Source organism: Manis pentadactyla, chromosome 8 (genome assembly GCF_030020395.1).
Source record: "Manis pentadactyla isolate mManPen7 chromosome 8, mManPen7.hap1, whole genome shotgun sequence".
Taxonomy (NCBI): domain Eukaryota; kingdom Metazoa; phylum Chordata; class Mammalia; order Pholidota; family Manidae; genus Manis; species Manis pentadactyla.
In genome coordinates, this window is record NC_080026.1 from 76,674,551 (window position 1) to 76,692,326 (window position 17,776).

The window sequence follows — 17,776 nt, forward strand, 5'->3', positions numbered from 1 at the left end:
TTTAGAGTTCATAATGCATGAGCAAAACTGAAAGTTTCTGTGATGACTGCCCTTGTACTGTTCACTATGTAACTTATTCATTATGTAAGAATTTGTTCTCCATGTAAGAACTTGTTTGTTATGCCTCAGAAGATTGGAGACTGACGAAAATTAGGCTTGGGGTGGATTAATGATTGTGCATTGAGCATTGACTCCCCTATACAGAATTTTATTGTCGTTAACAATCATTTGATCAATAAATATGAGAGATGCCCTCACAAAAAAAAAAAAAAAAAAAAAAGGACAGACTTCCAATGGTAAAATAAATAAGTAACCGGGATGTAATGTATAGCATAAGGAATAGAGTCAAGATAATGTAACAGCTTGGTAGGGTGATAGCTGGAACCTCGAATTATGTATATAAATGTTCTACCACTGTGTTGTACACTTGAAACTAATGTAATGTAATACTGTGCATCAACTACCCTTCAATAAAAAATAATGATTAAAAAAAAAAAATCAAATGAATATTCATATTTGAACTGACTGTGTATAGTTCATAATGCATGAACAAAACCGAAAGCTTCTGTGATGACTGCCCTTGCACTGTTCACCATGTAACTTATTCACTATGTAAGAATTTGTTCTCCATGTAAGAATTTGTTCGTTGTGCATCAGAAGATTGGAGACTGACAAAAATTAGGCTTGGGGTGGATTAATGATTGTGCATTGAGTATTGACCCCCCTATACAGAAATTTATTGTGGTTAACAACTATTTGATCAATAAATATGAGAGATGCCCTCACAAAATATATATATATATATATATATATATATATAAACACACTTCCAATTGTAAAATAAATAAGTAACCGGGATGTAATGTATAGCATAAGGAATATAGTCAAAATATTGTAACAACTTGGTATGGTGATAGCTGGTACCTAGAATTATCATGTATATAAATGTTGAATCACTGTGTTGTACACCTGAAACTAATGTAATGCAATACTGTTGTCAACTACCCTTCAATAAAAAAAAAAAAAAAATCTCATCTTGATGTCTAACTGTTAGAGGATGGACGTGAACTAACACAGGACATTAAGGGGACTAAAATTGAAAAGGAGAATTAGTATTTTGAAAGATATAAATTAAATACAAAATATTCATGAACATTTAGAAAATCAGTTCTAGGGAAATAAAGATAGGGAATTTGTAAGATATGAATATAAAACTTAAATGTATATTAAAGTAAGTATTAATATTATGATGCTATGTCAAAGTGAAATAAATTGAATAGATTGAATACACATTAATTTATGTGGAGACAATTTTTTTTTTTAGCTTTGAGAGCTATAGTTAATTGTTATTTAAATATTATAACAATGTAGAAGAGTTTGCCAAATGTTGTAGAATGCATTAAACTAGTATGAAAAACTTGAATTAACATTCTTTCAGGTCAGCAACTACACAGTAACTATCACTCTTTTTTCTACATTAATGGCAGACATTACCAGGTATGCAGAGTTCTCTTTCCCAATAAGCATAATTCTTGTCAAGATAACCAGATAATAAATGATAGGAGAGCATTATTTGTCACATTTGTTTTAAGTAAGGAGTGTAGCTCAGTTTTAATTGAAGGGTAGCAGAATATACTACCCCAAAATAAGACTCTAGGAGTTTAGCACATGCCACCCCAAACTATGCTCCTTTGGTTTATTGATTATTTTTTACAGTAGTTACTTAAGAAACAATTGCAGGGAGAGGCTTTCTCTGAACTTCCCTTATCTACCTAAACACAGATCCTCCAAAAGGAACTCAGTTGTCACAGATCCTCTCCCAAAGGTTTCATCAACCAGCAAAAGTTGACTCTTCTCACAGGAAAGGAGATAAGAAGTGGACACCACACCGAGCCAAACTTTGTCACAAACTATCATACCTCCTATCTCTTCTTCTAAGGGCTCAGTCATCTCTCCTACACATTATTTACTCTCTCCTTAAAAGACCTACATGAGCCCTCCTCTTTCCTTATTAAGATGGTATCTATTCCTGATTTTAAGCAGTTCCTTTGAGTTACTCATTTTCCCTCTATCACCCATGTATATATCAGGTATATATACTAATAAACTTCTGTTTGCTTTTCTCTTATTAATTTGTCTTTTATTACCAGGGTCTCAGCTAAGAACTTGGAAGGACCCAGGGCGAATTATTTTTCTTCCCCAAACATTGTACTACTACTTGAAAGAGGAAGTGAATGCTAAATTTGATACAGTCTTAGAGAAAAATGCATAGAAAATAATTTAAAAGAATAAATATAGTAATAATAAACTCAGCATAAGGAATAACTTCTTAACATCCACAGCTATCCACAAATTGAAGGGTGAGTTTCCCACAGTGGTTAAGTTTTTAAAGAAAGCCTAGTCAATGTTGTGGCAAGGATATTAGAGGAATCAAGTATTAAATTATTAGGCTGACTAAAAGATCTCTATGGTTTGTTTCATCCATTAAACGGTGTAACTTTGAAAACATAATTTTTATGAGTAAGATTAACCTATTTTTCCCTACTTGTGATGAAAATCAAACTGTGAAAAATGGTTTAAATTAAGATATGAGATTGCATATGGATACAGAGAAACTTTAATGGCCTGAATGGTATTAACTAAAAATCTATAGTTATTTTTGTGAGCCTAATTTATTTTTAAAAAAGGAAGCCAGATGGAGATTATTTTGAGAAGGGAGGGGTGTTTCAACAACAAAGGATTAAGAAATGCCATTAACTCTTGTAAGAAATCTGTTTCAAGGAAAGGGAGGAGAGGAAGAATAGAGAATTATGATTAGGGGAATGCAAACTCTAAGACACTGAAATTACTGATTTTGTGTGTGTGTGTGTGTATGAAAACGAGAACCTGCAAGAACCAAACAAAAGAGGAATGATGCATAAAAATGGGAATTTCTTAAAATTTTGAAAATTGTGGTTGTATGTTCTAAATAATATGAATGTTTACAATTGTAGAAATGAATGTTACAATCTGAAGAGTTACATACTTCTCAAAAGTTTTAAGAAGAACTCGTATGTTTTCTGGAAAATGTAGATGTTCATGTAATGACAAGTAGATGGAGCAAGTGATATTTTGAGCCTCCATTTACCCTAATTAAATGAGGCAAGGAAAGATTGGTTTGAGGAGGTCATGAAATTAACAGAAAGAATCTATTTCAAGTATTGCAGCCACCATAAGGACCAAAGAGAATCAAGTGCATATTACTTTAAGAATTACAAATTGGGCCATTCTAAAAGTAAACATATCTGTATGGTGCATAATTGCTTTCCCATTATGGGATTCCTCCTACCCTTAAAAATTACTTGAAGCCAGCCCATCAAGAAACAACATAAGTTCTCATGATTTGAGAAAAGGCAAAATCAAATCTTCTCCCAACACATATAAAATATCCTAACATTATAAATTATAAACAAGAAAATAATATGAGAAATTTCTCTTCAAATTTTGACAAGCTAAATCATTTCACTCAATATAGGGTGGTCTTTGTAAAATCCTTGAATAATTTTACAAGCTTCATTATTTCATTTTCAAAGAACCATTGGCAGAAAGTAAGGATGTTTTAAATATGAAAAAGAAACAAAAGCATAATAGGATTAAGTATGTGGAAGGCGGATTTGGCTATTTGTTATATTGCTAATTTTGTTATATTGCTAATTTAGCTATATGTGGTTAACCTACTAATTATGTCATAAAAAACTTAGCTGGCAATCTATTAGGTTTTTCCTTTAGAAAATGTTGAAGTATTTACTCTGATATTTATTATTTGTTGGTTGCTATTTGTACTTTTTTTATTTTAGAAAAGACAATGATAGGTCTATTATTATATTCCCAGTAACCAAGCAATTACCAATACCTCAACATCTGCATGCTTTTAACTCTATAAAAAGAATAATGGACTTTGTTACTGTGTTTTGATAGAATGGTAAAGTGGAAAATGTTTCACCAAATAGTAAATGCCACATATCAAATCTTTCTGATATTCTCCACAGAGCTAGTTTACAGCTTATAATTCTCATTTACTCTCTGCCATAATGTTTTTTCATTTTTTTCTTTTACTTTTATGTTCAAAACAATTAGATTTCACAAAAAAATGGAGAATGCAAATAATCATAATCAAATAGCCAAACATTAGCTTGAAGTCCAGAAGGTTTAGTTTGGATTATGTAATAGTAATACTTGATAAGCTGGTATTGCTAAAATAATTTAAAACATTCAAAAATGTTCATCTGAGTTGCTTTGAAATCATAGAAAAAAAGTATCATTCCATCATTAGTTTAAGAAGTAATATATTTCACCAATTAGTACTTAAAATTAAAAAATATTTCCATACTATTATATCATTAGTTCATATATCCAATATTGTTTATTCTTAATAGAAACCCAGTAATTTTTAAATTACAATTAAAATCTATAACTTATCTAAAATTATATGTTTAATGTGCTAGTTCTCCTCCAAAATCATTTTCTCTTTTTCCTCAAGAACAGAGGTAGAACTGGGAGACAGCTGCCTAAAAAATAGCATTCCTCTGTCCTATTATACTAGGTATGATCATATACCTGAATTTTGAAGATGGAATGTGAGCCGAGGTAAAATTTGTATCTCCTACCCCACTTCTGCTCCTTTTCCTTCTCTGTGGACTGAAGTGGCAATGGTTGGAATTATTTTGAAAGATAATGTCAAAGTTGGAAGAACCTAAATTGGCCTGGGTCCCTGAATACCTGCATGGAAGAATTGCGTAATGAACTACCACTAGCCTGAAACATTCACTTTAGACTGTCAGGTGAGCCAAACTGCGTGTTCTATTGTTGCTTAAACCATTGAAATTCAAGGGGTTTCTTTTTATGGCAGCCTAACCTATCCTAACTAATCTTGTTATCCTGAGTGTAAATATGTAATGACTGGCCATTCCCAAAATAAGATAATTGGGTCCGAGGGAGTGGTCATGTTGGGAGAGCGTTGTGTATTTTCCTCGGTCCTTGTTAACAAAGAACTGAAGGGCAGAGACACCGTAGTGAAGCAGAGTAAACGTTTTATTTAAAATTACTTTAAGAGAGAAAAAGTATAGGCCACCTCAGCAAGGAGAGGAGCCCTGAAAGGTTTGGAGAGAGAAAGTTTAAGATTAAAAGGTTACACACTTAGAAAGTGTGGGCGACCTGAGAGAGAGGAGCACCCTGAAAGGCTAGGGGTTTCCCCTTTTAAGGATTCTTTAGGAGTGTGACTAAGGGCTGGGGGTGCAGACTTGTTAAGTGGTCTTTGAATGCTTAGAATTAACTTAGCACAAGGAACTTCATACTCTGATTTCTCCCTGGGATACCTGCATTCTTGGTCTAGGAGCAGATCAAACAAGGCTGCCTGCCCAGCCCCCAAAGTGGGCTGAGTTATTGTCTGGTTGTAAACTAAGAATCTTACTTCTCAACTTCCTGGGTATAAAATGCAATCTTAAAGATGGAATCCTTCCTGCCTAACAGTCAGGTTAAGAATTCAGTTCCAAATTCTAAAGTAAATGAATATTTTATTTCATTTATTACCAGTTTTTCCTCAGGGATTCAAAAGTCCACGTTGGAATGAAGACATCCTTGAGATGTAAAAATCATAGGACCCTCACCACACTAGAGGGGGTGAAGATTTAATAATATGGTAACTGTTAAACCACTGTGCTGTATATTTGAAACCAACACAAGATAGTATACCAATGATACTTCAATAAAAAAAGGAATGCTGCATATAAATTATCAAGTGTGGCAAAAAAAAAAATCATAGGCCCCTCAGTTCACAATGCTACTCATCTTGGATACAGTTTTCATTTGTAACCCATGTGCATCCTTCTGCCCTCATCCTACCAAGAACAGAAGTCTTGCATTGTCATTTCGTGTGCCTCCCCAAATTTGATCACATGAAGTAATACTGTAGGGGAGGTACAATTTTACCTCTCCTCTCTTAAGATTTTTCAGCTGGATGTAAGTATTGAACCGACTTAAACAGATTAACAGGAGAAAGTATACACATTCACATAAGTTTTATGGGAGCTCTCAAAAGGAAATAAAGACCCAAAGAAATGGCTAAGCCTGCGTACTTCAATGTTAGGTTGAAGAAAGAGAGGCAATTGTGGAAAAGTAAACCCTGTGGGGAGACTGAAGGGAGATATAACATTGTTTTAACAAGGTGGTGTGTATAGAATTCTCTTGGCTTTGACCCCTCATTAAAGAAAGTTTTCCTCTTGGTCTAGGAAGGGCATATTTACATGGAAGTTTTTAATCTCCTATTTTTAGGAAGAAAAGGGGAGATCAGGATGCTCTTGCTGCATGTGCTAATTTTAAGTGCTTTTAGTTCAAAATAATTGTTATGCCAAAAAGCATGTTTTAGGGGGCGCATATTCTGCCATACTTGAATCACCCTGATAATCAAGGATTGATAACATTGGTTAGCTTCTATGGGAGTAACTGCATTTAGCTGAGACAGTAAATGAATTTCAAAAAAATAAGAGAGGGAAGGAGACATGAGTCTTGCAATAGCCATTCTATATTTCTTTTTCTTTTCTTTCCCTCTCTTTCTCTCTCTCTCTCAGGAAACTGTTGGCTTTCACAGCCATCTAAATGGTGTACTCACTTTGATAAAGCTAGTAGCTGAACATATGAAAAGAAAATAACATACAAGAATAAAAATATTCTACCATGAATACTATTTTTAAAATGATAAATAGGAAATACTGTGATATAAATGAGAAAAATTTTCTTTAAATGATTAACATATTATATGATTAGTTGTTCCATATCAATAAAATGTTGACCAACTACATTAGTTGAAAAAGTACTAGCCATTATGGCAGGCAAGCCCTTAAGTTTGTTGCTCACATAATAGTTCATTCAGAGCATTCATAGTTAGGTAGCCCTCCTCCAAGCTGTGATTCAGAGGCCTGGGCTCCTGTTATTTGATATTTCCACAGTGTCAACACATGGCTCCCAAACTTTCCCAGTAATTTTTTTTCCTTTCCATTTCACCCATTCATAAGAGGAAAAGGTTAAGTCAGGACAGGAAATGGTACAGACATAACATCCCACATTTTATTGGCCAGAACTCAGTCACGTGGCTCCATCTAGCAGAAACGTCATCTAGCCATGTGCCCAGGAGAAACAGGAAAGAACTTAGGAGGCTTCCAGAACTCTCTGCAATTTACATCTCCAAAAATCTTCAAGAGCATCAGAGATAGTTGATGAAGTAGATAATCATCAATCTCATGTTTTTTTTAATAGCTCATTCCATGTTTTTGGTTAAATATAAGCCTACGTACACATTTAAATTCAATTATTTGTATTTATTCAAAAAGTAATGTTTTTGCCCAATATGTTATATGACATTTTTTATTATCCAAGTTTTCTGGTGTTTGATAGAAAACAAAATAATACCCAAGTACCCAATCCATTATGGCAATTATGTTGATCCTTCTGTAAGAGCCTCTTCATAGACTGCAGGATGCAGTAAGACTACCAAATTACCTTTATGTGTTAGAAAATAAGTGAACTAGGATAGTCAAGGATGCTGTTTGCAATTGTTAGAAATGTTCTTCTGGAAGGCCCCAAATTCTTCTACTATGCTCACGTGACTCTTTCTAATTTTAGCACCAAATAATGGGCTAGTTTTTTTCTAAGTTAACAATTTTATTAATTGAATTTATTTGCAGTGAGTAGTTCTATGCAGAGAATGTAAGAACTGGTGAATTATTCATTGAACAAAACGTTTTTATTTTTTTAAAAAGTTGCATTAAATAATGACAATTTTTTTTAAAAAAAGCTAAATGCCCTGATATAATGTATGACCTTGGCCTTAATGTCACAGCATTTTAACTAAGAGAGTTAATGAGCAAGGTGATAGAGAAGTCAGAAAGAATAGTTCTATTAACAGGAAATGAGCCCCAAATAAAAGCCCAGAGAAAAGGGACACCATTTATTGAGTTTACTTAATGGGAAAGTGTTAAGTACCGCAAAACTTTTTTCTTCTCTCGGGGTTTCCAAGGAATGACTGGACTTGGGGTGAGAAGTTTGGAGTACAAATGTGGGAATTTTGTTGAGCTGAAACTATAGGGGATTGTGTACCCTCCTCAAATAGTAAGTACATTTATTTGTGAGCATCTGATATAGAAAAGTTAGAAACACAAGTGAGTTTACATTTGGTTCTTGAGAGACCAAAATGAACACATTCAGGGAAGTTCTCAAAAAGCAGAAAACTGTATGTCTAGTAAACTATTGGCATCCACAGGTCACCATGCCAACATACAAGGAAGGGAACTGGTAATGAAGGACATAGGAAGAAAATGTACTTTAACACAACTGACCAAGTATTCCTATTATTTTAAATATAGTTTACATCTCATTAGTTTACCTAGTGTTATGTAGAATTTTCAGGTAATAGTATTACATAATAATTTTTTGAATATTGTATAAATATTATGAAAGCAGAAAACTACTTGGTTCAGTGTGGTAAATGATCCCAGATGCATCACCTACCTCCTCCCTCAGTATCAGAGGCCTTACTCTAGCTTAGCATTCGTGGGTTGTTCTTAGAAATTATAAGAGCAATATAATCCAAATTCTAGACAATGAAAAACTATTCCATTATATGAATTTTTCATTTTTCTTGAGCCTCAATTAGCATTTAATATCTAATTTGTCTCTAGGTAGACTAATCTACTAAAATATTCTGGAATTCAATATGTTATCCCATATTTCTTACTAATACTTCTGTAATTCTGATTCTTTGGCATCGAACATCCTTCCTTCAGCTTTTTCTTCAAGATACAGTTCAAAACTATGCTGATCATGTTTAGATACCATTAAGTGTTTCTCTAACATGCTTCCTTAGTACTATGAGCTTCTATTATTCCAGTGTATTATATTTTTCATACATTTCCTAATTTCCACCCATGGTTGTAAGCCTATGGAATGCAATGACTGGCTACATTTAAAGCTATGTTCAGAATAATTAAATAGTAAATATACAATATATAGTGAATCTTCTTCAAATATTTGTAAGAAAACTATCTCCTATGGGTCCTAACATACTAATAAAAGAACATTAATGTTTTAACTTATGGGAGATAAAAAAAATCATGAAATAAAATTCTACTATATGTTCAAGACAGCATTATAAGACTTTCACTAATATCCAGTCATGAAGCAACAATGAAATACACAAACTTTAATTTAATTATATTTTATATAAATTCTGCACTTCCTAAGGATGGATATATGTATACTTATATTTAATCTATATCTATATCCAATCTATATCTTTATGTTTCCTTATCTTTATCTATCTATACATACACACCCACACCACACCCACATAGACTATGTACCAAATTGTGTCTTCCTAAAATTCATATGCTGAAGCCTTCATTCTCAATGGGATGATAATTTGAGGATGGGGGCTTTCAGAGATAATGACCTTTAGATGAGGTCATAAGGGGGGGACCTTATTTTGGGATTAGTACCCTCAGAAGAGACATCAGAGAGCTGGCATTCCCACACTTTTCCTATGTGAGGACACAGCAAGAAGGCAGCCACCTGCAAGCCAGAAAGAGAGTCCTCATCTGGAGCTGACTATGTCACCACCCTCATTCCAGACCCCAGAACTGTGAGCAAACATGTATCTGTTGGTCAAGCCACCCATCTGTGGTATTTTGTATGGCAGCCTAACCTAAGACAGTATATATTCTGATTTTATAGTTATAACATATAATGTATGCATTCTACACATGCACACACACACATTTTCTCTCTCTTTCCATGGGAAGTATCATTTCAGATACATGTCAACATTAGATTATCTAAGGTATCTGGCATAGCAAGAAACTAAATGTCAACTTCTCACCACTGACATCATTAATCAGTTGCACTATAAAACCCAAAATATAATTTTGTATTTTTCAAAGCTTGCTTTATTTATTTTTAGAGTATCCATTATTCATCAAAACATTATTGAAAGTGATGTTTTTACACTAAATTGACATTTGAATTACCTTAGCTTTTAAAATAAACATAATGTTCTGTAATGTAGAAAAGCTTAAACCAGAATTGAAAGCTAACTTCACTGATGAATTCATATCACATCAATTTTGAAAGGCCCAAACAAAACAAGATAAAAACCTTTATATTACAAAACCTAGTAAGAATCGATACCTGTATTCCTCTTGTGTGAAGCGAGGGATTTCTCCAGGATGTAAGACGAGAATTTTCACTGTGGCACTGCTGGACATCACAGGCTCACCATCATCAAAAGCCACAACCGCCAACTTAAAAATTAATAAAATTTCATGTTAAAGATTATTAACAAGGAAAAAATAAACACATCATTTTTAATCATTGGACTGCTTTGTTCCAGGAGGGGGAACAATTATCATTTCCTCACTACCTGCCAGGTAGCAGACCTTGCCCTAGGTTATGCTACATATATGCTCATTTAATCTTCACAGCCATCCTGCCAGGTAGGTGTTTTTATTTTCATTTTTCAGATGAGACTTATTAGAGTTAAGTTTCTAACTCTAAGATAAAAAAACTACCAGTAAAACAAGTTTATGATATCACATTTCTTCAGTGACAAACTCTTTTCTCTTCTGCAATTCCACTGGTACCTACAGTAAAACACGTGCCACTAGAAGTATCAACACTTATTTAAAAAGTGTTAAATTCAATCACATTGATAGCAAAAAACTAATTAGCTTGCTTGTAAAAAGAAATTAATTTTTAAGTGAATTAATTGCCTGCAAGATTATAGAGCAGAGATATTTCACTCTGGAAGATGAAATTGGAAATCTTTATAGTTTAACAGACTTTGATATATACTCTCTTAAAAATAATTAAAATACATAAAACCAATTTTATACTATATAGCAGAAATTGTTCAAATGATGCAAACTAAATAAAGCTTTAGTCTTAAGATGTGATAACTACACATTATTACTAAAATAGATTTTATATGACCATATTTTGGTAACATATAGTATATCAAGAAGAATTCCAATGTTTATTTCAAGAAATGTTGAATGTTGCAAAACGATGTGATTCTCTGGAATGTATATAATTTGGAAGCTGCAAGTTACTAATCTAAACTATTCAAATTTGTCATAGAACTATAACCAAAGATCATCCTAAAAGCCACAATTTACTTTCAGGTTAATATTTTGCAAAAAGAAAAATCATTTGAAACAATGATAAAATTAGGTGAGCAGTACTCATTGATATTCACAAGGTTAACTGATGAAGGTATTTCCCCATTATAAGGTCAAAGGCTTTATTCACAGTGACAAGTTTTTCTAAGGAATTGTAAGAAATGTAAATATTCAAACATTTAATAAAATGGATCATTTATGATAATAGCAAAGGGCAGTATTATTTTAAATTTTCTCAAAGTATATGAGAATTTAAATTTGATCCAGCAATTCTGCCTCTAGGCACTTATCTTAAGGTTAAACAGGATATGGCAAATGATATTTACACAAGAAGTTTCACTACAAAGAAGATTATAACAAAAAATTGGAAACAGCCTAATTATCCAACAATAAGGTATTAGACAAAATTAAAAAAACATACAATAGAACATCATAAAACCATTATAATAGCATTAAGAGTATTTATTGGCATGGGCAATATATTATTAATTAAAAAAGATAAATAATATGATCCTGTTATTTTAAAACATTTATTTGTATACTTGTATTTATGTGGAATGTCATCATTAGGATAGAAATTAAAATAGTAAATTCTAGTTATCTCCAAGGTGTAAAATATCAAGTTTTTTTTTTTTACTTAACTGTACTTTCTAAGTGTCTGTGCAGTGAAAATGTATTGCTTTGCAGTTTTAACAAAATTAAAAAGCAAAAAAATGGAAAGAAGTAGTCTTCTGTTAAACCAAAATGTTCAATCAAAAGCTAAAACATCAAATAGACAACATAAGCAAAACACTGCACTGACCTTAAAAATTGTCGTAGGTTCTTCATTAAGATTGACGCGAGTTATTACTCTTCCAGAATCTTCTTCTACATCAAAAATACTGGCAGGATAAGGAAACTGGACATCATCTATTCTATACCTCACATGACTTGCAGGTAATCCCTAAAGTGAAATTAAGTTAGAAATAATGAAATGGTATGAAATTTTATGTTGTTAATTTACTCTCACAAATTGAAAACAAAGTGCAGTGACGTTAAAGTGCCTTATAACATTCATGGCCTGGTAGAAGTTAAAAACTGTACTTCAGACATTCATACTTTCAGGCTTGAAATACAGCAGAATCTTAATTTTTTTAGGATATCTCAGTCTGAATCAGTGAAGTATCTTTACTACATGTTACATAAAATTATTTATGTGAAAGAATAAATTAATGGTTGCCTTGGGCACCTTCTCTTTCAATTTCCCTTAACTACATGTATCTCATCTTCCTCTCTAAACACCGTATCTGCTTAATATTTTATCCTCTGAAATGATTATAAATTATTTTCTTTTATTATACTTAGTGAACTCTGTGATATTCAGAGACTGATAAAGTGCAGAAGATTGTGATAAAGTGGTGGAATGGGTATAGAAGTGAATGAAAATTATCCACCATCTGCTGTGTACTGTTTACCATGGTAAGTTTTTCCATAAATAAATTAATCCTCACAACAATCCTCTAGGATAATATTACTAATGATGATGATAGTAATAATAGTAAAATAATGATAGCTAACATTTGTTGAATGCTTATTATGTGCATCCTAAAGATAATACATGTATACGCCACCTCCCATTTTTAGTTAATGAACTTGATGCTTATAGAGAATTAAAGAATATTTAATTGTTCTAGACACTAGTTGGAATATCAAACAAAAAATTCATTTTTAAAGAAAGAAATTTTTTTTCTTTAAAATTAATATTTGGGATTTTTTTTAAAAGAGACTATAATGAGAACAATTAAAATTCAGTGAACCTTCTCATTTATATTAGGGTTTAGATTGGATTTATTTTTAATTATATAGGGTGACAGTGGGGTGGACACTACAACCTTTTCAATGCTTAAGACTTTAAATCTTTTAGCCAGTCCTAGAAGCCAAGTAGACAATTCAGGCACAGAGCTATTATGTGGTAGAGTTTGACTTTAAACCCAGGCAGACACTGCATTACACCACTAAATTCTTCAGAGGAAAACACTTCCAAGGTTCTGTCATAGGGACTTCTATCACCTCTATCTCTGCTCTAGGCCTGTAGAATTCTCTTACAGTCCCATACCTTTAAATACCTTCTATTTGTTCATGATTCCTAAATTTAAATTTCTGGCTAAACCCTCATCCTTTAAACCCCAAAGTAGTCCATACAATGTCAACTAAGACATTCCATTTTCAACTCAAAATACTGTAACTGGAATCCTGAATTTCCACCCCTAGACTTGTACATCCTCCCCTCTAGGAGGTCAGTGGCCTTTCACCTATGTGGTCTCTCTCAGAGCCTAGGGATGATCATTAACCCATTCACCTTCTCTCACACTCCACAAATTATCTGCAAGTCCTGCCAGTACCTCAGTGGAAGCTTGCTCTAATGCAGATCACTTATCTCCTCCCTCCATCTATTTCCGACACTGGACTCTTCATTAACTTCCTGCTTTTATTCTATTAAAATTATCTTTTAAAATACAAACCATTTTATCAATACTGCTTAAACTCCCAATGGTTTTCCTTCACAGACACAAATTAAATCTAAACCCCTTACTAGGGACTACCAGATCTAGAGAACATCTGATTCTGTTTACTTGCCAACTTCATCTCCTTGTTCATTATTCTTTGACTACATTGTCCTTGTTCCTGCCTCACTGCCTTTATGTTATGCCTGCCACACCCTTCTTCCAGATTTTCAGCTTCTAAATTTACCCTCTTCTTTTCCAGGCATTCTCTACTCATCATTCTAGTTTATTTGTCTTCAGAAACCCTTTGGGAAATCATCACATACATTCTGTGTTTACTTCCTTACTGTTGGTCTCCAACATAAGAACGAATGCTTCACAAAGGTGGAGACTCTTTGTGAATACCTTGCATGGAACTTACCTGACCCATAAAGGTAGCCAAGGAGCATTTGACTGAATGCATGACTTAGTGGATGAATACTCATGTGTCAAAAGTGCCCAGACCCTCCTATTGATATTTAAAATATTCACATATTTCAATATTTTGGAAATACTACACACTGGTGAAATCTTGAGAGAATGTCAAGAAATTGTCAGCTCTGGGATAATATTTGCATATGAAAACTAATTTCACCTAGTGGCGGATGGCCATTTTAGCTACCGAGTAAGTATAGAAATGGGGCATATTTATTACAAAACTCTTTTCTAGTTGGACAGAATTAGACATATTATAATCATTCAATGGCAACATCACTGGCATTTAAAAAATAATGACATGAATTGTCAGCTATTAATTTGAGTGTTTTACTATGTAACAGACAATATGAATTACATGCACCCTCATGTTTATACTTATGAGAAAGCCAGGAGTTGTTATGAATAGTATCCAAACTTTACAAATGATTAAATTAAGACTTTAAGATTTAATTTATTTTTTGAAATTTCCTCAACTAATAAATGCCAGTTTACTAGAATCAAATATGCCTCATAATAAACCATAGATCCTTAACCTATAACAACTTAATATTTATCTATGGTATCTTAAATGCAATAGTCCTTTAACATGAGGACAAATAGCAATAAAATTGAGCAAAATTACTTGGGAAAGAGCTTTAGAATAGAATGCCCTAGTTAATCTGACCTTAGTACATCGCCCAAGAAGTTATGTAGCACTATTCCATGAAGAGGAATGCTTGATGAATGAGCAAAATTATACAACAAACTATTCCAAGTACAAATTTTCAGTTTCTGCAAACATGAGTAACCACCTGGTCTATAGTACAATAATTAAAATTCTTATGACTATCTCAAATTAGTTATCAAGAAATTTAAAATGTATTAATCATATTTAGCTTCTCTCTTTAATAAAGCCAAAGTATGTATGATATGTTTCAAATTATGGCTTTAGTTGATAAAATAAAAAGATTTGAATTTGATATGATGGAGTGCCATCTCTCACCTGCCTTAAATATTTTGCTATATAGAACATCCTAGAACCTTCCTGGAGGATTGTTGCAGTTATGAGTGTGTATATATGAACATATATGTAATATGTCAACTATATCAATAAACTTCTTATTCTATGATATGTTAGTCCACAGATTACTACTACATAAAATAAAGCAAGTATGGTCTTGATATGACATCATTAGCTCAAAGGAGGAATTTTAATTATCTCCTCTAATATCCTTGTTATTAAGACATCACATTTTATTTGATATTGCATGTTAAAATAAATAAATACCTGAAAGGATTGGGATTTTCTCTGAAAACATTTAAGGCCTTTTTTCTCTTTTTTCCCCTCCCTCCCTCTTTTGTCCCATCCTCTGTTTGTCCCCTCCCCCTATTTTTCCTTCCTTTTCCCCCTTCATCCTTCCCTTTCTTCTTTTTTTTCTTTCCAAAACCTTTTTAAAATAGTCTTGCTTTTATAGTTAAATAATCTACATAATACGTGAAGTAATTCGCTTTGGGAACAGCTTCAAATAACATGCCTAACATTTTCCTGGGACATTAACAACATGAATCAGGTCAAAGGCATGGTCTTTAAGCTGCCATAAAAATTAAATTAACATGGCTTTAATCTGAAAAACAATGTCATTGTGAAATCCAGAAGTTTAAGCACCCTAAAAATAAAAGGAGCATTATAAACTTTATCACTTAAAATTATTTATCATTACTATTCATGAAATATCCTTTAATACTTGAGTCCATTAAAAACTTAATAGACATAATTCAAAGTGTTCTATATGTAAGATTTACTTATTATAGGTAAAAAATTATCCATTGAGTTTTATGGATTATGCATTTTAATAATTATGACAATTGATATAAATATTCAAATTGTCTTTAGATAAATATTAATTTATCAAAAATTTGGATTTTTTTAGTTGAACTTATTCTAGAAATATAGGACTCCCTCTTTATTCTGACATATTCCCAATTAATTGGTATTTTTCTCAGTTGAGTACCTTAATTAAAAATATTTATTTTTAACATAAACTAAGCTATAAAAACCTACTTCAATTTTAGTTAAAACATTTAATTATTATGTTCTACTTCAATCTATAATATAGCATATAGAATATGCTGTATGTCTATATATGTATTTATGTGTTTTCTTTGGACCATCAATAATGGAGGAGCTATTTTTTTACAAAGAAGTCAATCTTTAAAATTTTATTACTATGGCAATAGATTCCTTTCCATAGTATTTCTAAATAATAAAAAAAAATCACTAATACCAACACTGAAAGCAGTTTACAAAAATTATTTTCTTGAAGTTCATATAAAACTGAAATTAGGCCATGGAATGGTTTATAAATGATGAGCAAATGACTTGGTGCTGCATTCTGATCAAACAGATTTACCGAACTTTATTTAGGACCAAATAAATGTTGGAATGTCATTAGCTCCTTGTCTTTAGACCCTACCACCTAAACCATAGCATTCAGATACATTTTTAAAAGATTTTAGCAAAGGAAAGTTTGTAACTGTTGTCGTAGCATTTAAGAACTGGCAATTAGAAAGACTCTCCCTCATTGAAACACTTGCTGAAACCAAACCTCATTTTATCCTCAGACTGAGAGAACAGTTTCTCCTTCTCTTCAAAGCAGCATAACTCTTCACAGCTTTGACATCCAGTGTTTCACCCCGATCCTTGCCTTATTAGAATGGATATTTCTGATTGTTTTTGCATCATCCTAGACATTCTTTTTCTTGCCTTCTATCTTTTCTCCAAGCCCTTTAAATTTATCACAGTTGTTTAGGAAATGTATTCAAATATTTGTTTAGGAAATGGATTCTAAGGAACAATGATCTGTTTCAGGTCCTCATCAAAGAAAACAAATATGTTAGATATCTACCTGGAGAAATCCATTTAATTTTATTCTTTAGTTCAATTGGCTAAATTACAATGTCTCTTCCTTAGCGCAATATTTTCATCTCATGACATGAAATGTACTTTGCCATTTCAGGCAATGTAAAATTTCAAAATGAGACTATAAAATAGACTTTGGTCCAACATAGTTTATGGAAAATGAGTAAATAATCTCATAATGTGTGGGAAATACCACATAGAAAGAGGACTATTTAAACATTTTTGGCATTTTGACCTATCTACCTAGCCACCATGAAGAGGTTATCAAAGAAAAAATTACAGAAAGCATTAACCAGAAAATAAGCATTAATTTAATAGGAAAGAGATAAAATTGTCTGCAAAGATTCTCTTCTAAGCAGGCAGCAGTGTCAAAATGGAGTTACCTATCATTATGTCTCTTGGATTCTTTTGAAGGGTAAATACAGGTGAATTCCTTCTTTAAAATCTTGTGAAAACTGAGGACGTGTGTGAAGCATGGCATGACAGCTTTGTCTGAAGCCTCCTCATTTACCATGACAGCATTTGTATAACTCCAGATGACCTCCTCTGGTAGAGGAAGAGTTACTTCAGGTAACTATGATCCTAAAAGACTAATAAGGTGCTTGTACAATATTTCTTAATGGCAATTTCCTTCACCAAAACATTCTTTGGTAATTTTCCTGAATTTTCAAATAAATGACACTTTTCTTTAGAGGAATCTATTTTCCTAAACA

The 17,776-nt window shown here is 32.5% G+C and overlaps 1 protein-coding gene across 2 annotated transcripts in view; it reads right to left on the reverse strand.

The window, feature by feature from the left end:
• PCDH15 (protocadherin related 15) overlaps positions 1–17,776 on the reverse strand; it is a 761,207-nt gene that overhangs the window by 155,851 nt on the left and 587,580 nt on the right. For both annotated transcript variants that reach the window (XM_057505880.1, XM_057505879.1), the window contains 2 exons: positions 12,007–12,147; positions 10,216–10,328 (listed from right to left, as the gene is read on the reverse strand). In XM_057505880.1, the coding sequence (XP_057361863.1) occupies positions 10,216–10,328; positions 12,007–12,147 (254 nt within the window). The remainder of the gene's footprint in view (positions 1–10,215; positions 10,329–12,006; positions 12,148–17,776) is intronic.